General features: G+C 35.3%; 2 protein-coding genes and 1 pseudogene across 5 annotated transcripts; 1 reads left to right on the plus strand and 2 right to left on the minus strand.

Moving 5' to 3' along the window:
• Nucleotides 1-2,345: 2,345 nt before the first annotated feature.
• LOC133871678 (disease resistance protein RPV1-like) lies at nucleotides 2,346-10,012 on the plus strand. 4 transcript variants are annotated; one of them, XR_009900861.1, is made up of 6 exons: nucleotides 2,346-3,646; nucleotides 4,978-6,079; nucleotides 6,509-6,796; nucleotides 6,914-7,750; nucleotides 7,894-8,429; nucleotides 9,256-10,012. XR_009900861.1 is itself a non-coding variant. In XM_062309106.1 (5 exons), the coding sequence occupies exons 1-5, from the start codon at nucleotides 3,138-3,140 to the stop codon at nucleotides 8,377-8,379; spliced, it is 3,276 nt and encodes a 1,091-aa protein (XP_062165090.1). In that variant the 5' UTR covers nucleotides 2,348-3,137; the 3' UTR covers nucleotides 8,380-8,777. The 4 variants fall into 4 exon arrangements, 1 of the variants encoding a protein (XP_062165090.1); XR_009900859.1 differs by having other exon boundaries at nucleotides 2,348-3,646; nucleotides 7,840-8,429; XR_009900860.1 differs by having other exon boundaries at nucleotides 2,348-3,646; nucleotides 7,840-8,429; nucleotides 9,297-10,012.
• A 2,119-nt stretch (nucleotides 10,013-12,131) lies between these two features.
• LOC133867661 (uncharacterized) lies at nucleotides 12,132-17,570 on the minus strand (annotated as a pseudogene).
• Nucleotides 17,571-19,666: 2,096 nt separating this feature from the next.
• LOC133871693 (probable xyloglucan galactosyltransferase GT14) lies at nucleotides 19,667-21,843 on the minus strand. Its single transcript, XM_062309116.1, has one exon. The coding sequence runs from the start codon at nucleotides 21,387-21,389 to the stop codon at nucleotides 19,878-19,880; it is 1,512 nt and encodes a 503-aa protein (XP_062165100.1). The 5' UTR covers nucleotides 21,390-21,843; the 3' UTR covers nucleotides 19,667-19,877.
• Between the last annotated feature and the right edge of the window lie 1,783 nt (nucleotides 21,844-23,626).

Consider the following 23,626-nt stretch of genomic DNA (forward strand, 5'->3'; position numbering starts at 1 on the left):
ATGAGATGTGATATTTGCAAGGAAAAAAAAAATAGTAAATTGAAAAGAATACAAGAGAATGGCCCGGGGCAAAAGAGGCGGTAATATTCCTTCTTCAATGTACGTCAAAAAGAAGAGTTATTGTTGTCGACTTCACACCCTATGCCGCCTCAACCACCTTTTTTTTTTTTTTTTTTTAAGGTTAAATTAGAACTGGAGTTTTCATGTAATAAAAGTTCCTCCAACCTTCCAATTAACTCACAGAGCCGATTTTGCAGTCCAGTCAATTCCTCAATTTCAAGTTTACAACAAGCACCTGCGCATCCGATCCATGGCTGCTCAAATCCTTGCATCGATCACCTTCTGATGTTTTCTTGAGTTTTAGAGGTGAAAACACTCGCAAAACCTTTATCCATCATTACCTCTACACCGCATTAGTGCATGCTAAAATTCACACCTTTCGAGATGACGACAAGCTTCCTAGAGGGAACCACATCTCTAGTTCTCTACCGAGCGGCTAATGCTTAGGAGAAGCATTTCTTCCGGATATCATCCGGAAAAAATGCTTTTCCATGGCATTATTGTAATTAAAAGTGGCATTGCTGTAATATTTTAATTACAATAATGCCATGTAGAACCATTTTTCTCGGATGAAATCCGGAAAAAATGCTTCTCCTACGCATTGCTCCTACCGAGCTGCTCAAAGCTATTCAAGGATCAAGGGTTTCTATTGATGTTTTCTCCAAAGGCTATGCTTCTTCCAGTTGGTGCCTTGATGAGTTTGTGGAGATCCTACATTGTAAGTATACCAGATGCCAAAATTTTCTTCCTACATTTTATGACGTGAACCCCTCGAATGTATGAAAATAGACTAGATCTTTTGCGAAAGCATTTTTTATGCATGAAAAGCGGTTTTCAGGCGGATATGGAGAGGTTGCAGAAGGGAGGGCAGCACTTATTGAAGTTGCAAACTATTATGGTTGGAATTTCCAAAACGTTGTAAATAGGTATTATATGTTGGCAAATCATATTTGTTTACACAATTTTTTTTACACACTTTGTATACATTCATATTTAGTATGAGACCCATCTCATATGCATGGGTCCTACATCAAATGTAAGTGTGTAAAAATAAATAAATAAATAAATAAATAAATGGTGTACAAATAACACATCTCTTTATATGTTATGGACTCTTGTACTTTTTGATGCATTAATAAATATTATTTTTCTGTCTATTGTTTTTCTTTTAAATGTTAGTTGAATATTAAATTGATAAAAATAAAATAAAATTGAGGTAGAGCTAAAAATAGACTGACAAAATTTAGAGGAAAAAAAATAATATCAAAGTTATTTTAGCTAGAATATAAATCCAACAGTTATTTGAAAGAGTTGTTAGAACGTATCGTCCTTTCTGCATTTCTCTCAATATTTACTGGATTTCCGCAGTAAAAACGCACGATTTGCAGATACGTTTGGTAGAAAGAGGTATGGTTGGTGTCCTTTGGTTTGGTATGGATGTGTTCTTTTTTCTTCTTTCTTTCTGTCGAGAAAGAACATCCGAGAAAAAAAAAAAAAAAAAAAAAGGAAAAACGAAATTACCGCAAAAAGATCAGATTCATGTGAAAGCCAACAAGGGCAAAACAGTAAACTCACTGGGCACAAAAAAGTATAAGAACAAAAAAGCCCCCTTAAAAAAAAACCTCTTTAATAACCAAAACGGTACTAAAGTAATTTCAAGTAACAATACCAAAAACCCTGTCTTATTTTTTTGAAGTCAGAAGAATTTAGAAGTGCAAAAAGGTAAAACTAATACACAAATGAAAATACCAAGACATCCCTTCAAAAAAACTACATTCTGTACAAATTTAAAGGGTAACAAAGTAATTTCATTATAAAAGACAAAAATGATCAGCAAATTCCTTTACCAGCCGAATGATAACAGGGGGTCAGGGGCAAAATAGTAATTTCGTAATAAAAGAAAATATTGAAAAACAAAACTACCCCTGCCTGATTTAGGTCCAATGAAGAAAGATGAAGGACAGAATAGTAAAACCGCAGTATCAAAGAAAAATCACTATTTACACGTTCAAAGAAAATTTTACTGTACAAGAGACTTTGACTGACACTTATTATATTACTCTAAAGTAAAGATATATATAACTTCCACCATCCTTCCTTTATATATATAAAAGTTCTACCAACCTTCCTATTAACTCAAAGAGACCCTTTGCTTTATCCAAAAAAAGAGACCCCTTTGCTTCTTTTTTTCTTTTTGCTTTTTTTTTTTTTTTGAGAAAAAAGAGACCCCTTTGCTGTCCAGTCAATTCCTCAATTTCAAGTTTACAACAAGCCCCTGCTTTAGAGCTATCTCCAGTAAAAAAAAATTAAAAAAATAATAATTAATAAAAAATACGAATATTTACTTTAATTACTTATTTTTTTTTTAAATAAATTCTCTATTCTATTTATATATTATCTCTCATTATTTTTTTATTATATTTTTTATTTTTCTTTTCTTCTCTTCCTTTTCCCTTCTTTCTCGGTTTCTCCATACACTTCTTCCCCCTTTTCTTCTTCTGGTCCGATCACTGTTTCTTGCTCTTTCTTCTCTTTTCGTCTGAAACGCACCGAGAGAGAGATCGAGGGGATTAGGGAGAGACCCATGAGAGGAGAGCCGGAGATGGAGAGATCCGAGAGGCCGAGAATGATCCGAGAGAGAACCCGCTGAACCCGACGAACCCAGACGAAACCCATTAACCCGATCCTCCATGAGCCGAGCTCCGGTGTCCTGAGACGAGTTTCGGTTGAGCTAGGCGTGGATCCGGCAGAGTCAGAGGTGATTTCCGGTTATTGTGAGCGATTTCCGGTGACTGACCAAGGGCTTGATTTTGGTTGAACCCTCTGATTTTGAATCGTCTCCCCTGTTTCGGTTATGTGTATCACGTCTAAAGCTATATCATGGTTGATTTTGATGATTTTGGTTGGTTGTTCATGGCCGGCTGTTTTAAACAGATGAACAGTATATATATGCAACGTTGCCTCTTCACCGTTCACCGTTAAGAAGAAAAAGTTGCAGAACCTAATCTGTTGGAGAGAAAAAAAAAAAAAAAAAGTCAAATTTGACTATTTTGAGAAATTTAGCTCTCTCGCCGGAGATGTTCTTATCCATGGTTGCTCAAACCCTTTCATCACCTTCCGAACCTCATTCGAATCACGATGTCTTCTTGAGTTTCAGAGGTGAAGACACCCGCAAAACCTTTACCGATCACCTCTACACCGCCTTAGTGCATGCCGGAATTCACACCTTCCGAGATGACGACGAGCTTCCTAGAGGGAACCACATCTGTACCGAATTGTTGAAAGCTATTCATGGTTCAAAGGTTTCTATTGTAGTTTTCTCCAAAGGCTATGCTTCTTCCAGTTGGTGCCTTGATGAGCTTGTGGAGATCCTGCATTGTAAGAATACCATAGGCCAAACTTTTCTTCCTATATTTTATGACGTGAACCCCTCGGACGTGCGAAAACAAACCAAATCTTTTGCCGAAGCATTTTCTAGGCACGAAGAGCGGTTTCAAGCGGAGATGGAAAGGGTGCAGAAGTGGAGAGTAGCTCTTACTGAAGCTGCAAACCATGCCGGTTGGGATATCCAAAACGTTGCAAATGGGTATTATACGTTACGATATCTTATGCTTTTTTATGCATTAATAAATTATTACTTTTTTGTCTTTTGTTTTTCTTTTAAATGTTAGCAAAAAATTGATAAAAATAAAAAATAAAAACAAAACTAAAATTGAGGTTGAGCTAAAATCTCAAAATTATTTTAGCTAGAATCCAATGGAAATCTAAACTTTCATCAATCTAAATAATTTCAAACTAATTTGGGATGCTTCAATCATTCGCGAAATACATCTTTTATTTGGACAAAACTAAATTAATGATGAGTAACTGAAACTATGATGACTCATGTATCATCATTTTATGTTTAACTTTATCGTTTCTGTTTAACTTTATGACTCCTAATCCACATTTATCTTTGTTATAAAAAAAAAGTAATACGAGTTTTATAGTAATAGGCAATATTGGATCTCAGATCAAGATGCATAGAATTATGGGGTAATAGACTCTATCAAATCTTTTGTTTCGAAATTAAACTCAATTTTGTCTTATCAACATTAACAACACAATGTTTACATGTTGTTTGTTCGGAATTGGGGTTAATCCTAAAATAGATGGATAGAGTTTTTCTCCAACTTCCTTCAATTCAGTTTCTTTTTCCACGTGAGAAGCATATGCTTTTTAAAATAGCAAAGACAAAGTTTGAATGAATTTTATTAAAAAAAAAAAAAATGTGTCTTTTCCAACTTTGTCTTTACTATTTAAAAAGCATGTACTTCTCACATGCAAAATGGACACATGACATTTTTATGAATTGGTTGGAAGTAGTTTTCTAACCTACTTATCAAAAAAAGTAGTTTTCTAACCTAGTTCGAAAGAAATCTTTGTCCTTATAATTTTCCATTGTGGTTCAATTCAAGAATATTATTAATTATCAAAAAAGTAAACACAGGTGAAGACATTGTTAATATAAAAAATATTGTTCTAAAAAAAGTTTTTTTTTTTTTTTTTTTTTTTTTTTTTTTTGAGTTGCGGCTCTCAAAAAACTGAAAACAAGTGATACCAAACTAGAGACATTTTCCATTTATATCTCTGTTTTTCTGATTTCTAAAACTAGAAAACTGTACATTTCATGAGAACTACATAAAGAATGCTCCTAACTCTATCCAATCTATTCCCACTTAATTCATCATGTTGTTTCCATTCTTTGGGCAACACTTGTGTTTTGTTCGAACAAGACATTGGAATAGGCTTGTGTTTACCACTAAAATTAGTCTCAAATGACTGAAATGATAATATCATTTTGACTCCTATGACTCATATAATTTTCTTTCCTTGTGCTTACGTTGTTCTTGTTTTCTTTTAAACTATAATTATCAGGTACGAATCAAGGTTAATCGAGAAAATTGTTGAAGAAGTTTTGCATAAAGTGAACAATGCTTGCTTGTATATTGCCAAACATCCAATAAGTATAGATTATCGTGCTGAAAAGGTGAAAGCTTTATTAAATCTTGGAACAAGTGATGTTCGCATTGTAGGCATCTATGGCATGGGCGGAATCGGTAAAACAACATTAGCCAAAGCTGTTTATAACCAAATATATAATGGGTTTGAAGGAAGTAGTTGTCTTTTAAATATTAAAGAAATTTCAGAGCATCTCAATGGTTTAGTTCATGTGCAAGAACAACTTCTTTCTGATGTATTAAAAATCAAGAACTTGAAGATTGCTAATGTTGATAGAGGAATTAATTTGATTAAGGAAAGATTTCGTTGTAAAAAACTTCTTGTTATCCTTGATGATGTGGATCACTTGAAACAACTCGATTCATTAGCTGGAAGTTCTGAATGGTTTGGTGCAGGAAGTAGAATCATTTTGACAACTCGAGATGAACATTTGCTAACCGAACTTGGAGTGCATGAAAAATATAAGGTTGAGGAATTGAATCTTAGGGAATCTCTTCAACTTTTTAGTTGGCATGCCTTTAGGATGGCTCATCCAATAGAAGATTACCGAGAGCTTTCAACTAGAGTAGTTAATTATGTGAGAGGGCTTCCATTAGCTCTTGAAATTTTGGGTTCCTATCTATCAGGAAGAAGTACAATTGAGTGGAAAAATGCATTGGAAAAATTACAAAAGCATCCTCACCACCAGATTCAGAAAATACTTAGAATGAGCTATGATTCACTAGATGATGATACTATGAAGGACACATTCCTTGATATTGCGTGTTTCTTTGTTGGCATGGACAAAGATTATGCCATCGAAATATTCAATGGTTGTGGTTTCTTTCCGGATATTGGTATAAATATTCTCATTGAGAGGTCTCTTGTGACAATCAATGCCAAAAATGAGTTGAGGATGCATGATTTGATTCGGGATATGGGAAGGGAGGTTGTTCGAGAAATGTCACCCAAGGATCCAGGAAAACGTAGTAGATTGTGGTTTCACGAGGATGTCTTAGATGTGCTTAACAAACATCTGGTAAGAGGTAGATGCATTAATATTATATAAATACATGTACATGCACATAAACATAATATGCATATGTTATGAAAGTATTTCTACATGAGAGTTTTGTCTTTTTGCCAAACATGGATATAGCTTGAATATTCATTAATATGACCCATAACTGTAAGATCTTAAATCCTACGATTCTCTAATCAATCAAACACCTTATACTTGACTAATATATATATATATATATATATATATATATATATATGTGTGTGTGTGTGTGTGTGTGTGTGTGTAGTATACAATCTTGTTTAAGCAATTCTAGCCATGTATAAATCATATTAGTTTATTTATTTATTTAATTCTGGTGAAAATATCTAGGTCGCCTCCAATTTGAAGGCGTTCTAGCTTTATAAAAAATGTGAATATGCATTGCTAACTTAGCTATGTTTCCAGGGATCAGAAGTAATAGAGGGTCTCAACCTAAGTCTACCTGCACTTGAAGTTGAAGATGTACGAATACGATTGAAAACTAAAGCATTTGCGAAGATGAAAAATTTGAGATTGCTCCAAATCGATGGTGTAGATCTCACAGGATGCTATGAACATCTTTCCAAAGAGTTAAGATGGCTTCATTGGCACAAGTGCCCTCTGAAATTTCTACCACCAAATTTCCATCTAGAGAAACTTGTTATCCTCGACATGCAGCATAGTAATATCAAACAAATTTGGAAAGATATCAAAGTATAACAAATCTTACATATATTGCCTTTTATTTTCTTATTAAATATGAATGAATAACTTACATGAAATTCTTTCTTCTTCCTTTTTTTTTTTTCTCATTTGATTCTGTTTTGACAGGTATTCAACAAGTTAAAAGTTCTGAATCTCAAAGATTCTAAAAGTCTCACCCAATCGCCAAACTTCTTAGCACTCCCACAGTTGGAGAAGCTAATACTTGAAGGTTGCACGAGTTTGGTTGAGGTACATGAGTCCATTGGAGATTTGGAAAAACTTCTTTTATTAAATTTACAAAGATGCAAGAAATTGAAGAATCTTCCGGGAAGTATTTCAAACTTATATTCTTTAAAGACTCTTGACTTGTCTGGCTGCATAAAAATTGACAAGTTACCAAAACAGTCGGGAAATATGATTGCTTCAACAGAGCTACTTGCTAATGGAACTACTTTTAGAAAACTACCACGTTTCCTTAGGTTTTTTAATCAATTCAAAATTGTATCATTATCTGGATGTAAAGCACAATCCTCAAGATCATGGATGTCAAGTTTCTTGTCATGGATATCACCAAAATGCAAGAAACCCATGAAGTTGTTACCAATTTCTGGATTATGTTGTTTGACAGAACTGAATCTCGTTGGTTGCAATTTGTTTGAAGATGAGATTCCTATGGCTTTTGGGAGTTTATCTTCACTCTACAATTTGGATCTATCAAAAAACAATTTTTATAGCCTACCTCGTTGCATCGGTCACCTTCCTAAATTAGTTCATCTTTCTTTGAATGAGTGTACAAGTCTCCAATCAATTTCCGAACTTCCTGCAAGTTTAGGCTACTTGTATGCAAGTGGGTGCTCATCATTGCAGAGATTCCCAAATGCGCCGACCCAAGAAAGATTATTTACAAATTTTTACATGGAACGTTGTGGCAGTCTAACATATGATTTTAGGGAGATTTTCCAGGTATTCTCTCTCTCTCTCTCTCTCTCTCTCTCTCTCTCATTTTATGATGTGAACTTTTTTTTTCTTTTTTTTTTTTTGTTTCTAAACAGTTCTTTTCCAATTGTGGTGACCGATATCGTTCCATTGTGCTTTGTTGTGGTGAGGTTCCAAATTGGTTCAACCATAAGAGGATTGGATCTAATTCGATATCCTTTCAAATACCTTCACTTCCAAAGGGTCAAATCAAGGGGTTGTTTCTTTGTGTTGTTTGTGCATCGACCTCCATGGAAAAAGAGCTCTACCCCGCGCCCTACATGTCGTTCCCTATTTACATTAACAACCGCCGTTTGGGGATACCCTCCCCTTTGATGCCTGTAACATTTGAGAGCGGTCATTCCTTCGGCGATTGTTCCTTCATAATGTATATACCCAATCCATTTACTGAGGATGAAATGGCAAGTGGAATGGAGATGACGATATCCTGTCGGGATGTTGTGGAAAAAGACTCTGCAGTGGTGAAGAAGTGTGGAATTCATCTAGTCGTTGATGAGACAAAGGCGATAATGGATTCCGAATATTCAATGGATATGATGTCCGCAAACAGAGATCGTGATGATGACAATTATGAGGCCGGATCAAGCAATGATTGATCTAGTGACGAAAACTGCCATAAAAGATCAAGGATCGTTGACTTTGAAGCGTAAGAATGAAACGACTTGTTAATGTTAATATGTTTATTCTAAATAAATTATTATGTTTCTTTGTTTGTTTGTTTTTCGGTAGTCTTATAATGCAGTCTGTTCTATTTTTTAGATCAAACTTAGTCTGTAAAAGCTATTTTATAGCTCTGAATGTGTGCCCAAGTAGAGGTTCATGTGACGTAGGGGCGTTTTATGTTGTCTAGGTTATCTTGTAGCAGCTGTGGTTTATAATGGTCTGAATCTGACTTTGCCTAGGTGGGGAAAACTCTACCTCCAATGCTTTTGACTTAGTTTATTAGGAAGTTTTTGTAACCTTGAACATTTGACCGTTTGGTCTCTTTTGTATATATTGGAAGGGATCTTTGAATTTTTTTTAAAAAAAAAAAACCAGTCTCATGAACATTCCAAAAATTTAACGCCTAATGTATGCTTTTCATAAAATTTGTTTTATAGAGAACTTTATTTACCACCCCGAATCTTTTATCACTTTTATAATTATATTTTTAAACTTTAAAAAATGTTAATTTTGTGCATCAATCTTTCAATTTCACTCATTTGTTAGATTTTTCTGTTAATGCACATGATTTACATTTTGTGACTTCCGTCCAAACAAACGTAAAAACTCAACGAATAGGCTAAAATTGTCACAATTTGATAGTTTGTGGGGTGTTCAAATGTTACTTTTAAACTATGGAGGCTAAGATGCCAAACTGGTGATACTTAAAAGGGTAAAGTGTATTTTCTCCTAAAAATCTTGTTAGTATTTTATGTTGGCTACATTATGGATGACAAAAACACTTTATATAATGGTTGCTATTTAAACAGGATTATCGATCTTATTTAGAATCTTCAAGTTTTATGGACAGTATTTATTCAAGCCAAGTTTCTAGAAGATGTTCATGAAAATTCCATGCAAATTCCAAGTCAACTAGCCGCTTCCTGTGCAATCGTCTGGACAGGCCTTTGAAGGCGTCCAGACGCCTCGCAATGTCTAGAAGCTTCAGCGTTGAAGACGTCCATACGATATCCAGCATTCCGGAACATTCCGAGTTTCCTTTACAAGCGCGAAAAGGAGTTACAGCAAAGACTGTCCGGACGCTCAGCCAAGCCGTCTGGACGTAGTCCTGTTTTGGGAAGAATTGCGCTTTTCTGGAAAGACGGTCGCAGAAGACCCTGCGGACAATGCTATCTTCCGTCCGAACGCTCCACAGCCAGAGTTCGAATTTGTCTAGAATTAAGTTTTTTGAAGCTTATATAAAGAAGGCTCTAGGCTTGTTATTTGTAAGAATTCAGTATAGAATTCTATAGTGCTTAGAGAGGGTGTTTAGGGAGAATTGAAGATCTGCTAGCTCTCTAACCGTTGTCGGTGTGTGCTCTTTGTTTGTGTGAAGTCTATCTCAGGGGTCGGCCCTAAGGTAAATGATTCCATAAAAAACCCATTCAAGTTGAAGACTTGGTTGGGAAGCGTTCATGATGAATTTCGTGTTATAGTTAAAAGTATAACCACTGCGATAGTTTTTGTGATTACGAGTGCTTTGTAACTTGCTTTATCTTTGGATAGTGGATTTTCTGGGTTTGGCTGTCCCGGAGTGGTTTTTTGCTTTACAGAGTTTCCACTTCGTCAACAAATATCTTATCTCTTTTATTTTCCACATTTAAGATATTTTGTTGCACTCGAACACACACTTAATAATTTAGAAGTTATTATTTATTTTCAAATCTTAATTTTTCTTATTCTTTAGAAGTAACAAGAGTCATCCTTCACGGTTGAAAAATAAGCACAAGTTTTCTTATCCAACATTTTTTTCAAATTAACCATTAGATATGTTTTCTTACATGTGAGTTTTATATATTCAATGATTCATTTTTAAAAAATTATTAGAGTTGGATAAGAGTTGAACAGAAATTTGAGAAATAACATTTATCTTTTCATTAGTCTGGGATTCTTCATTAGTCTTTTGAAGTTCTTGGCAAGCAAGGCAATCGCATCATTATCTTGGTCGGAGTCTTCATCAAAGGAGACTCGGTTTTTCTTCTTCATTGCCTTGAGAGCAATTGCTCTTGCTTTCTTGACAAGAGGCATGGAGAACTCATATGTTTGAAGAGATCTTACCAACTCTTCAATCTTCATAGAGTCCATATCTTTGCTTTCTTCTATGGTCATCACCTTTATTTTAACGCTCGGACAAAGATCTTAATATCTTCTTGATGTGTTTTACATCAAAGACCTTATTTCCGAGACTCACTATCGAGTTTATCAGGTTGCCTATCTTGGCTTAAAACTCACCAAATATCTCATCTTCCATCATTTTCATTTCTTCAAATTTTGAAATCAACATTGAAGTTTTGTAGATTTTACAATCTTTATCCTTTTTGTATGTCGTTTTCAAAATTTGTTATGCTTCTTGTGCAATTTCACAATGAGAAATTCGTGAGAATTCTGAGGGTGAAAGAGCTTGACATAGAGCATATAAGGCTTTATCATTGGATAATGGAGTGTTTGTTTGGGCAACCATTTTTTCACCAACTGCAGTTTCTAGTTTATCCCAATCAGATTCTACAAAATGCCAGACATCTATAGATTTTAAAAAGAAACGCATTCTCACTTTTCAATAGCCATTGTTTGTGATATCAAAAGCAGAAACATGATTAAGATGTTGAGACATGATAAATAAAATAGAAGTCATGGACTACACTTAGGATTGTAATCCAAAATAAGTGTAACTGATTTGATACCAATTGAAAAATAAACGTGATTCCTAAATTATCATGAGTGTGTGATTAGTTGTGAACAAAATATCTAGAGTGCAAAATTTAAAAGAGACAGATATTTTGTTAATGAAGTGAAAACTCAATTAAGAGAAAAACCACTCCGGAGCAGCCAAATCCAGGATATCCACTATTTAGAAGACAAAACTAGTTACAAAGTACTCGTACTTACATATCTCAAATGCAGTAGTTGTACTTTTAACTCTGACACGTAACCTAACTTCAATGGAATCCTTTAACTCATGGTTCCTCCTTAAGTTAGACTTCAACTAATCAAGTAAACACGACTCTAAGAGAGCTAGCAAATATTACAATATCTGCCTAAACACCCTCTCTTAGCACACAAGAGTTTATATGATACTCTTTACAAATAAACATACCTAGAGGTCTTTATATATAGGTTTCAACAGTCCTTGTACTGTTCTGAGATGGAATCTTCTAGGTGGTGTCCGGAAGAAGACATAGGACGCCCGAACTTCCAATTGCAACCGACTTTCGAAATAGGGTTTCTTCAGTAAACTTCTGAAAAAGCATCTAGACGGTGTAGACCGACGTTTGGACGGTTGCAAGGAAATTTCAATTGTTTGCAGCTATGGCATTTCTGTCCGGACACAACTCTGAACACATGCTCTTAGGTCTAGCTGTCCGTTGGGCTGTCTGAACGGTCTGAGCGCGAACATGTAGTCTCTGTGGCTGGTGTCTGCTGAGGTGTTTAGACATCTTCAAACACTGGAGGGCGTCTAGACGCTTCCTCTGGACCATCTCTATGGAAACTAACTTGTTGAGCTAGACTTGTGTAGCATCTTTTGGTTTCTCCGAAAATTGCCTTCTTTAATGATTGTGATACTGAACTTGTCATAATAATGCTCTTCCAAATAAATCAATAAATACTCTGAATATTCTGGAAAGTACAGCAACCCTATTTTAGTAGTACACTGATATGGTAGTTTTTTTGTCAACATAATGTAGCCAATACACTAACAAAGCGGTTGGAGATCGTACATATTTATAGGGTAGAAAGAGGACCGGTTTCCTTTATTTATCATCATTAATTCTACTTCTCATCAAAGTCAGAATTAAATAAGAAACCACTTCCCGTAGTTAATTAACCATTAACCAACAATTCATTAAAGATGATTAATTAATCAACATTAAGAGTCTAATAAATTGTCTTATGTACTAGATCATGTGAGTCATTAAATTCTTACGTACTTCTCCACAATCAAACAGGTAAATTAACACGTTCAGCACTAGTTTATTTTATCCTAAAACCTTGTCATTGTAGATCCCAGCTCGCAACCCATTAATTGGTAATATATATATGGTAGAGTCTGGGACCACTGGGTTATGACAGATCTAAGAAAGTAACAAGAACAATTCAAAACCTGAAGGCCTAACCAGGGAAGGCCACACTAATAATTAAGCGCATCCATGTTCCCCCACCTACTCCAAAATAATGTTTCTTTGCTGCCATGTAAACAACCCCAAGAGGACACCTTGTGCTCTGTAAATTAAAAACTTTTAGAGCATTTAGCTTCAAAATGACAAAAATATATGGTCAGCGACTAAAAGGCCAGGGAAAAAGAAAGAAAGAAACCTTCTTAATAAGTTCAAAAAGGCTTTGGAGAGTGAAGATTGAGTAAACCGTTTCAGCAATTAAAACAATATGACTGTGCCCTGAACTATAGTGTAGATCATTCTCATTGTCTTGTACATGAGGAGAAGTTTATGGATTTCACTCCAGTCACCAGCAAAGAAACGAACTTCACCACCAGAATTTTTTGCGTTTGTTGCTAAAGGTGTATTTTTTTCTGAAAGATTTGCATTTACGTTGAGAACGGTTAGACAACGTATGACCTCAGCATTGAAGTCCTGAAAATGAACGACAGCTGCACCCTGACATAACAAATGGAGAAGCTCAGCAGACCTATAAATTTTCAACAATCTTCTATGCAACAACCAATGAAGCAAAGTCCACCTCAAGACACGCAATGATCCCTGGAAGTCCATGACGACATCCAAGCTGAAAAGATTAGAGGAAGCTCATTAGGGGGTAGCAAGGAAGGAGAGGGCAAAAGATAAAAGGCATCTGTCTCAATTTCCATTCACAATATCCTGAAAATTGGTAATTAGGGCAGGAATTACCAAACATGATTATAAAGATATACAAAAACTACCACAAAGTAACCATCCCCACAGGTTGACCAAAGTTTAACCAAATTCAAACACTGAATCACTGCATACCTAGATCTGACATTCAAATATAAGCTTCATTTAACGTCTAAATCCACCTATGTTGTTGACATAAAAGCCAGTTATTATCATTGTACAACATTCACAGGAACTTGAGAATAAAGTATCGTAAATCAAGTAGACAACATGAGCAGATATATAAATTACAGGGGGAGTTATATTGTTGGAGATCCTATAAGCAGTGTTGTTGAAGCACGCCTAAAGCACAAAGAGCAAAGTGCCGGAGGAAAAGCTTCTGTTACCCCTAAATCAATACACGTGTAATTAAGCAGACCTAAAGTACCAAAAGCACATGCTCTTTTGCAATAACTGTTGGATCTGAAACCAATTAAAACTTATGTTGATTAGCTATGCAAAATCTTTTCTCATGATCTACTACACTAAACACAAGTTTGTTTTCCCTTATATATGTAAATCTGTGGGACAGGGTCTAGAAGAATAAAACACCAAAAGTTCAAGGTCCCGTATCATCTATCCCACCCTCCCTTTTATGAGCAAAGGTTCTCTTAATTTTTACCGGACAAAATGTTTTGGGGGGAAAAACAGAACTAAAACAGGCCTAAAACAAAATGACCCTAAAAAAGAAAATCTATATGAAAAAAGAAAAGAAAAAAGGATATGTTGTTTAAATGAAAATGGAATGCCGTTTAAAACAAAGCATTGATTTTGTTTGCTCTCTGTTTCACCCAAAAGCAAATCTCTCATCCATGAGGCATGAGGAATCATATAAATATACCAAATCAATAGTGACAGCCTGACTATGTAACATCCGCATGGGCATTTAGAAGGAAAACACAAAATATAAATTATTAACAACAATGCAGCATTTGAGCTTCTGCGTTAAAAAGATGTAGTCATAAAACACCAAAGATATCGCTTTTCCATTTTATCTAGAAGATGAAAACCACTGTGATCTTATCATCCTAAGTATTCACATGTTTATGCATCGTTGAACATTATAGAATCACCTGAAAATTAGGAGCCCACCTCTAAAACTCGATTTTCGCTGAATGACAAATTGCCATTTCTAACCTCTGAGCACAGGGCTTTAACTAGATCCAGTGAACCTTCCCATATCTTCAGCCCCCCTGCATTATCAGTTGATCATAAGCACAACAAATATGACTCAATTTATGAATATGAAAACCAAACTTGAAACAGAGTAGCAACAAAAACTACAAGCTAAAAAAGAAGCAAAGACGGGAGAATTCTTACACACCTTCATATTTCCCCGGGACTAAATCAGAGTTGGATAAACCAAAAACCTCGAGTATTAACCCGGCCCTAAAAGAGGCAATATATAAATTGGTCATATAACAAGGTTGCATTTGGATTTAAGTATTTAAAACCAAGGTAATTGTTAGTATGAATCGCTTTATATGGAGTTTAACAGCAGATGATGGATTTGAGTTTTGATTATTTACTTTAATAAAAACACTAGCTTTATGAATTTGGCATAACATCTATGCCTAATCATTTCAAATCTACTTCTTAATAAGGCTTAATTGCATCCATGAATTTTTATAGTTTTCATACTTTATTCAATAATTTTAGTTTCAAATTTTTCTAGATCTTCTCTTCTTCTAGTTTTTTTTTTATTTTTTTATTTTTTTTATTTTTTTATTTTTTTATATGATGAGGAACCCTCCAAGGCAAGGCCACTTCATGTATACTTGGATTGTGCCTTTACGCTTTTTAATGAATTTGCAATTACTTATCAAAAAGATATACTTTATTCAAGCCATTTAAACTAAAAGCTAAAATCAAATCCTCATCTTCAACTACTTTCATCCAAGTAATTTAAAATCCTAGAAACTGTCGAGTATTAACAAAATTCCTTACAGGCTGAAAAATATGTGAAGAATTGCAAAGAATTCAAAATTTCGAATCTTTTCAGAAGTTTCCATTATCTGGGACTGGACGGAAAACCATTCTGTTTTCATTATCCATGGTCAGTCCTTAGTTATTTCAAAAAAATCAAATCTTTAAAAACAGTAGATTCAAAGTTCTCTCTCTCTTAGAATTAGGCATTTAAAAAAAAAAAGTTCTCATTCTCTTATATTTTTGTCCATTTTATTTGCTTGCATTTTCTTTTCCACAATTTTCTAGGCAACCAAGCAGTTTAAAAAAAATACTCAGACTTTCCATTATCTGAGACATCAAGCGCAGCCTAATAAAACCATTCAGCTCTTCTAGCTTGACGTTCTTATTGATTTTGGAAACCGGCTAAAATGTAGATAACACTGAAAATTCTCACTCTTTCAGAAATCAAAACCACAAACATATAATAAACCCTTACATAAGCATAACATGTTCCATGTTTTCTCCTTTTTTTTGTCATACTTTTCCCTTTTCTTTTCCTTCATTCTCTCGGCAACCAAACAGAGGGAAAGAGAAAAGTTACCTTGAGCAAAGTAAGTTCCCCCAAGTTCACAGGCTCCACAGTGTACTTCACAGAAGACGATATCTATTTCACAAAAAGTAAATAAAAATCTCAATCGAACCCCTAAACTTAGTCAAATTAATGAATTGATGACAATAATAATAATGATTTACTTATCAAAAAAAAAAAATAATAATGATAACGATAATGATAGTACCTCAGAGGAAAGTACTTCGACGCAAGGAGGTGGAGGAGGGAGAGGCGTTTCTGGAGAATCAAGAAACCCTAGACCCGACTTGTCCGAAGATGAGAATAGTTGAAACGTTTCGAAACTTGGTTTCTGAGAAAGGTTTATGGAGAGCGTTAGTAACGCGTAAAACAGAGTCAAGTATCAGAGCGTGGAAGCTCGAATCATTTGTCTGTGTGCGTTAGGGTATTACGACTGTCGTTTAGGCTCACCTCCGAGTTGCCGCCATTCTGGCGCTACTTCTGGGCTTCCCAGCCTCCGCAGCGGCAGACCGAAATGGGGGTTGTTTCTTTTCGGCTTTCGGTTGATGCTTTCTGTTCCCTTTGGTATCGCCATTCGCTACCCTGCCAATTTTTCGTGCTAGCTGCAACTGGACACGACCTCAATACGGAATTAGAAGATTAAAATTGGATAAAATTACACTTTACCCTTTACGTTTTACCAAAATTACAATTTTCTTCCAAAGTGAAAAAAAAAAAAAAAAAGTTGCAATTACTATGCTACCACTTTTGGTTTAGAAATCCAAGCAAAGGAAGAAGAAGAAGCGCCGGGGGGGCTCTAATATTAATATTGAAAGTCAGAGGACGAGATCAAACAAGTTCCCACGAACGAGGCCGTTTCGGAGTTTTCAAAGTCTTCTAAATCTGTGGTCAATGACTCCATTCTCTGCCCTCTTCCAATCTTCTTGTGGCCATGGAAATGGACAGCTTGAGAGGCGGAGGAGTCTGAAGGTACGGCTGGGATTGAAGGTGGTCTATGTGGTCAGGCTCTGCCGGAGAGAACAGGTTCACATCTACGTTGGAGGAGAAGAGGGCGTTTCCGTAAGTTTGATCCAAAAAGTGCACGTGTGGTAGTTTTCGTCGGGTTAGACAGAAAATGCTAACGGAATGACTGCATTACAAATTTTTGTAACTTTGTTGGGGTTGATTACACAAGTTTTTTCATTTTGAAGGTAAAATTGTAATTTTGGTAAAATTTCAGGGAATAAAGTATAATTTTATCTTAAAATTAAAAGTTCTTAAATGTTTAATTAAATAGATTGAATTAGAGTCAATTTATATAATCTTATATTTATGACATAATTTAAATTTGACACGCGACATAAAGACTGTTAATTTTTGATATAACCTGCAAACTCGATGTACCCCATTTAATTCGATGTACTCCATTTAATTAAATGAGTTAAGTAAGATGACATATATAATTTTATATTCATACTTCGACACGATCCAAACTCAACATATGAACATGAATTGTCACTCCTAATAACACAACACAATCAATCTTCAATTTCTAATTTTGATAATTAACCTGTCATATAAATGATTAACCTTATTCTACAATATGGAAAATTTACCACATCACTTTTGCCATCCCTAGGGTGGTGCTTAAGTGGGTGATTAAAAACTGTTTTGCACACACTATCCGTACATTTGCAGGGATTACAAGCAAATTTTTGACCATTAACTCGAAGCAGGCAGATATCATATTCGCTATCTGCACATACACGGGCAAATATTGAAATATTGGTTGACAGAGACAAATAACATCTGCATCTACATACTCAATTATTGACTTTATTTCAAGGCAATTGAAGTCAATTTATTAATTTTTTTTTTCAATTTATTTATATGACTCAAAGTATATAAATAGATGTCTTTTTTTAAGATTAGAATTCAATTTATAAATATTTTGTATGTTCCAATGTTTACAATTCACTTCGTATTTTCATATTACAATGTATAGGTATATTTAGTTCAAAAGTTAAATTAAGCTCAGCTAAAAAAACTAAAAAGGTTAAAATATATATATATATATATATATATATATATATATATATATATATATAGAAGCTCAAAAGAGAGCCTAAAATGCAAAGCGAATGTTACAAGCAATTAGTATCAAAAAATCGTCCACACATATGTAGTTATAGGCGGATTCCGCAAAGTGTATACAGGTATGCGGTTGCTAAAATTTATTATCGGCAAAATGTAAATGTGGATGTGGACAAGGATGTCAATACTTGTCCAAACAAATTCTATACCTAGTTTTAATTTAATTTTCCAAATATGTTATGAACAAAAAAAAAAAAAGCTAGGTTGTATATCACTGTACTTCTGTTGTCCAACTCATCTTATGTTGATCTCTTTACTTGTATTTTTTTTTTTTTAAAAAAATAATAATAAAAACTCAAAGAAATTCACGTGTGATAAATTTGACAACAGAAATACAGAGAATACACAACTTAATATTTCTCTAAAGAAAATAGTTGGTTTTAGCTTCAGAAAATATATTTGAATGAAGGACCAATGGATTGCCATTTACCAAATTACCAACGAATCCAAACTAAATTAAGATTTTAGATAGCAAATAGGTTAATAAATTCATAACATAAAATATCTTTTTTGCGAGTGTTTTTTCTTTTTGTCGGTAATTATTTATTTACTATTTTTTTTGTTTTGTTTGAATCACCAGAAATTTAGGCCTTAAAAAGGGGCTGCAGTCGGGCATAGTCAGCCCCACAAGGCCATGATGATCATTCATAAAGGTTATCCTCCGGCCCCACACTAACATACACATGTGATGGGTCCCCTTTTCAAGTGTCGGCAAACATTAACCTTAACCCACGACACTAACAATCCGAATAAAAATAAATAAATAAATAAGAATGATAATAAGAATATAATAATGAAAAGAGGCAATCTTAAGGGAATCTTTACATACTTTTCTTTTCTTTGCCCCAAGTAAAGAGGCAATAATAAGAATGGTAATAGACTTACTTGGCCCAAAGTCCAGACAAAGAACTAATTGCAGAACATGCCAAGGAAGGGATCTTACTTACAAGTAACCTTCGAAGAATTTCAGTTGACCAAAGCAATAATGATCGTACAATGTTGCTTGAACAACTTTCTATCAACACCAACTAATGACTTAATACTTATCAATTAGGTAGAGCATGTGGAGGAATGAATTCTTTCATTTCTTTTTTCAAATTTTAAAGGATAATTTCACTGTTTATATTTTAAAGAATCGGCCTAAACTATAAATATTAAGCGATATTCATATTAACTTATGTAATGTTGTAGCTAATGCATTAAGTATTCTACTTAGGGAGTACGTGACACATTACTCTTAATAAGATTGGTGAATTAGGTGATGCTCTCTCAAGCTTAGATGACTCAAGTCTAATGAAGCATTACTTTCAAGTTTGAGTAAAGTGATAGTCATTCTTGAAGTTTTTCGAATGGGACAAGCGAAGCGGAAGGGGGGTAATGCTCCGAAAGCTTGTTTGAATTGCTCTTGCTTACTCCCCCAAGGATGACTATTAAACGTAAACTACCTAAAACGTTTGATGTAAAATGAATATTAAGAGTAGCATTATTTTAATTTGCTTGAATTTTTCATTGCAGGCTTGTATGGCCAGACATAAAATGTGCAGTGTGCTCTGCTTTATCAAAAACCACTTACTAGAATGCTAGGAAATCTCAAACATAGATAAACTGATTCTTAATAATGTTCTATTTGCCTATTATTGTCAATATTTGCCTGTTACAATAATAAAAATTGAGAAAAGACGCCATCTATTTTGAAGAAGTTCCATTTTATTAGTATATATTTGCAGTAACACCTGCATAAAATCCCTATATACAGAATTGAAACTAAACAAGAAACAACAATTTAATAGAAGAATGGAAAAGTAAAGAAAATTCATAGGCAGAATTGAGTGATATAATCCTACATTATACTATTGCTTTGAAATTGTTCGGTTTTTTTTTTCCTCATATTCAAAGGATCCTATTCAAATTTCTCCCACTCAGAAAATGTGTACTTATAATCATCCCCTTCTGCAAAACCAACACCAGGATCGCCCCCCTCGCTAATTACCCTCCTAACTCCTTCTACTCTCTCAAGAACACCCTTCACCGCTAAATCAAACGCATCCTCAAAAGCCTCTAATCTCGACCTGGGATCTGCGTAAATTATCCGCGGGATAAGCCCTATAACCTCTTCTCTCATGGCCATTTCTCTATCCTTCGGAATCCCAAGCAATATCTTCTCCACGTTACCTTTCCAATCTTTCACATTCCTCACCGGTATATACACAGAATACTCGGTACCATTCGTTGGAAAATGCCATAAATATTGCGCATAAGCAGTACCCGGATGAAAGAAAACCGGAATACAACCAGCCAAAATGGAGTCGAAAATTGATCGCCTGGTGTAGGAATCCCCTGGAGGCTGCAGGCAATAAACAGAGCTCTGAAACACCCTCATAACATTAACCGGATCGTCACACTTGCTCCCTTCAGAGCTACAATCTATATATTTGCAAGCTCTTGAAGCTCTACACTGTTCAACAGCCACACCTCGAATAGAATCGGGAAGATCAGGACGAGGTGCGCCAGCAAAAGTAAACAAATAACTCCGGTTTTGGGTTTTCACGTGGTTTTGCCACTCGAACACTTCACTGTCTTTTGAAGGATGGAAGTTTGTTGGGTACGGGATTGCAAAATCATTCTTCCAAGAGCTTGATTCAACAGACAACATTGTCATGTTCTTGGATTCACCCAGAAACCTAAACTTGCTACCCCAGTCGGATGCCTCGTCTGTTTGTCTTCTGAAATCCCAAGAAATCCTCCCGGCGACCAAGAAATGGTCTCTGCCCGACATTTTCTTCCACTCGGGTTTTTCCGCCAGCCACTTGACAAGGTCCTGCCCGGAAGAGTCTCTCACCGATAGGTTAGAACTCCAAAGGAATTGACTGGCATCTAGACCGGCATAAAATGGCACAAAAATTGCCGAGGCTAGCGATGAATCACTGGTCAAGCACTGGTACTTCTTCATCTTGTTGTGGAAAATGACTTCCAACAAGAATTGGTTTGTGGAAAACCAACTCTTGTCTGACAAAACCCCTTGGGAATTTTCAATTTCAGCGCCGATACCCAAGTTCACCATGTACGGGCACATGTTGAAGTTAGTCCCTCTGGTAAGTGACTGACAATTCTTGAGGAAGTCATAGTTGAATCGGCTAGGCAGATCATGAACATATATGTATCTACCCAGGCAGTGATCTATATTGTTCTCTGTTCCTACGGCTGGGTCTTTGAAAGATTGATTGGTAGCAAAATTGGTCTCATTCTCCAAAATAACAAGTGTGTTTGGTCGATTCAATAAAAAAGTGCCTTCATTGTTGGCACCCATCAGAGTTGAATAATCAAAGGAAGATAATACGAGGCATAGAATAAAGAGGACGAAGATGACTAACCAGAGTTGATGAGAGCATTTTCCGGTGATTGGTTTCTCCATATGCTCTTCAAAAGGGATTCCCAGAACAATCGACTCCTATCAATTCAATCCCATTGCCAAGAAGGTTCTGACAACCGAGAAGTGCATAGAGCAACAGAAAGAAGAAAGCTACTGAGCTGGATATGCATTTATGATTTTGTTAATTAAGACTCGAGCCTAATTGTGTAGAGTACACAACTACAAAATCAACTTTTGGGTTGTAACGATCCAGAGAGCTCGAATCGAAGTGGTGTCCGTTGGATGATGGGGACTTTGTTTGGATTCGTGTAAGGTAGGGAGCAAACTTCCGTTACTTTATCGTCGGAAACTTCACCTTTTTCTCTCTCTCTCTCCCCCTGTAATTTTCTACTTTTATTTTTGATTGTGGAAAGATAACAAGCAGAACTACATGCAACTCTCCTGCCTCTCTCTGGGTTGTCTTACTATTTATTCCCGGTAAATCTCATATGGGTTCTTTGATAATTACTGCTGAAATTATTAGTAATTTAGAAAGCTAATTATTAACAATTTGAACATCCAAATCCAAACTGTTCTGTTCTTATTCAACGTAGAGTCGGAATATGCGGTGAAGGTTTCCAAAACCCCCGTAAGTTGTGGCACAAATACGGCTGCTGTTAATTATATCAGTCATGGGTTGCGACCATAATAGCAGTTTTCAGCTTTCAGAAAACAGTGTAAATTTGTCGGTGGACACGTCACACGTAAGACTAAGCGCTTCCGTAACGAATGGTTAAGCTCAAATCACGGGGAATGCTACTTCAGATAAAATAAAAATAAAAAATCACGGGGAATGCACCACAGTAAATAGTAAATACAAGTTAATTAAAATAGCATCGGGAGAAGTGAAAAAGTTTTCATTTGGGTACAACCCTACCGAGCCCACTAACCCAGATAGGTCCAAGGAAGGCCCAGCGGCCCCAAAACACGGTGAGCCCAGAAGGAGTGTCACAGCAAATCACTGTCTGCCACGTCACTTCAATTATTTTTCATATTCTTGACAGCTCGCGACCAAACTATTCCTAATAATAGCAAGTGACATTTAATTTGATACTACTATACTATCTTAGCTCGATCAATCAAGGAACTATCGAGATATTGTGTAATCAATAATGATCGAGTTTCGAGCATCGACCGAAGGATTTGCCGAGCTTCTTTGTGTGCCCCTCAGTCAATTGAGCATCAATCGGGGTTCAATTAAAGGCTTTTCAAGTTGCTTTTGTGATGCACTCAGTCAATTGAGAACCTCAATCAATCGATTGAGATTGTTCGATGCTCGGTAGTGTTTCCTTCAACCCAAAAACAACCCCTCAAAATCTGTACTCTTTTCTTCTTGTTTTTATTTTTTTTATTAAATACATTTGACCCCTTATGGTTTAAAGATTTTAGTTTTCACCCCATGTGGTTCATTTCGTATTGTAAATAGTACCCTCATTTATAGATAGAGATAGAAATGGTATCTCCGTCCAACTTCCATCCAAAAATTGACGAAAGTTCACTTCAACACTTCTAAGAAGCTGACACGTGTCCTATACCTAAATAAAAATTAAAAACTAAAAATAATAAAAACTTTTTAAAATTAAAAGCTTTAATTTTAATTTTAATTTATTTTTTTTTAAAAAAGCTTTTTGAAAAAAAAAAAAAAAAGGAGGTATGGCTCAAGACCAGTTTGGGGGTGGCTGAACCACCCCTATAAGGCCAAAAAGAAAAAGAAAACGTTTAAGGTTTGACCATTGGGGTGGCCGAACCCCTTGAGGGTGGGTTTGGCCATACCCATACCGGCCATGGGGTGGCCTAGCCACTCATCCTCTTTTTTTTTTTTTTTTCTTTTTTTTTTATTATTTTTTAAGTTTTTTATTATTTTAAGTTTTTAATTTTTAATTAGGCATATAACACATGTCAGCTTCTTAAAAGTGTTAACGTGGGCTTTCTTCAATTTTTAGACGAAAGTTGAACGGAAGTACCATCTTCGCCTTTAGCTATAAACGAGTAGACAAAAAACATATTTAACTTTTTTTTTTCTTTAAATATATATATATATATATTCACTTCCCTTTCATGATATGCAACTGTTATTTACGTGTTTAAAGTGAAAGTCACTAGAAGCAAGGACACGGACACGTAATGGTATATGTCGTATGAGATAGCAAGGACAGAGACACTACAAAATCCAAAATAGAAGACGGCATGATAGGGACCATGAAAATAAATATCGTATTAATATTTGAAAATAGATTCGG

This window comes from Alnus glutinosa, chromosome 1 (assembly GCF_958979055.1).
Source record: "Alnus glutinosa chromosome 1, dhAlnGlut1.1, whole genome shotgun sequence".
Lineage (NCBI taxonomy): Eukaryota > Viridiplantae > Streptophyta > Magnoliopsida > Fagales > Betulaceae > Alnus > Alnus glutinosa.

Excerpts from the sequence above, each read along its gene's own strand:
- LOC133871678 (XM_062309106.1), top strand. The coding sequence starts at position 3,138 with ATGTTCTTATCCATGGTTGCTCAAACCCTTTCATCACCTTCCGAACCT. Across the intron at positions 6,080-6,508 it reads ATGTGCTTAACAAACATCTG|GGATCAGAAGTAATAGAGGG; the intron begins GTAAGAGGTAGA and ends CTATGTTTCCAG. Across the intron at positions 7,751-7,839 it reads ATTTTAGGGAGATTTTCCAG|TTCTTTTCCAATTGTGGTGA; the intron begins GTATTCTCTCTC and ends GTTTCTAAACAG.
- LOC133871693 (XM_062309116.1), bottom strand. The coding sequence starts at position 21,389 with ATGGAGAAACCAATCACCGGAAAATGCTCTCATCAACTCTGGTTAGTC.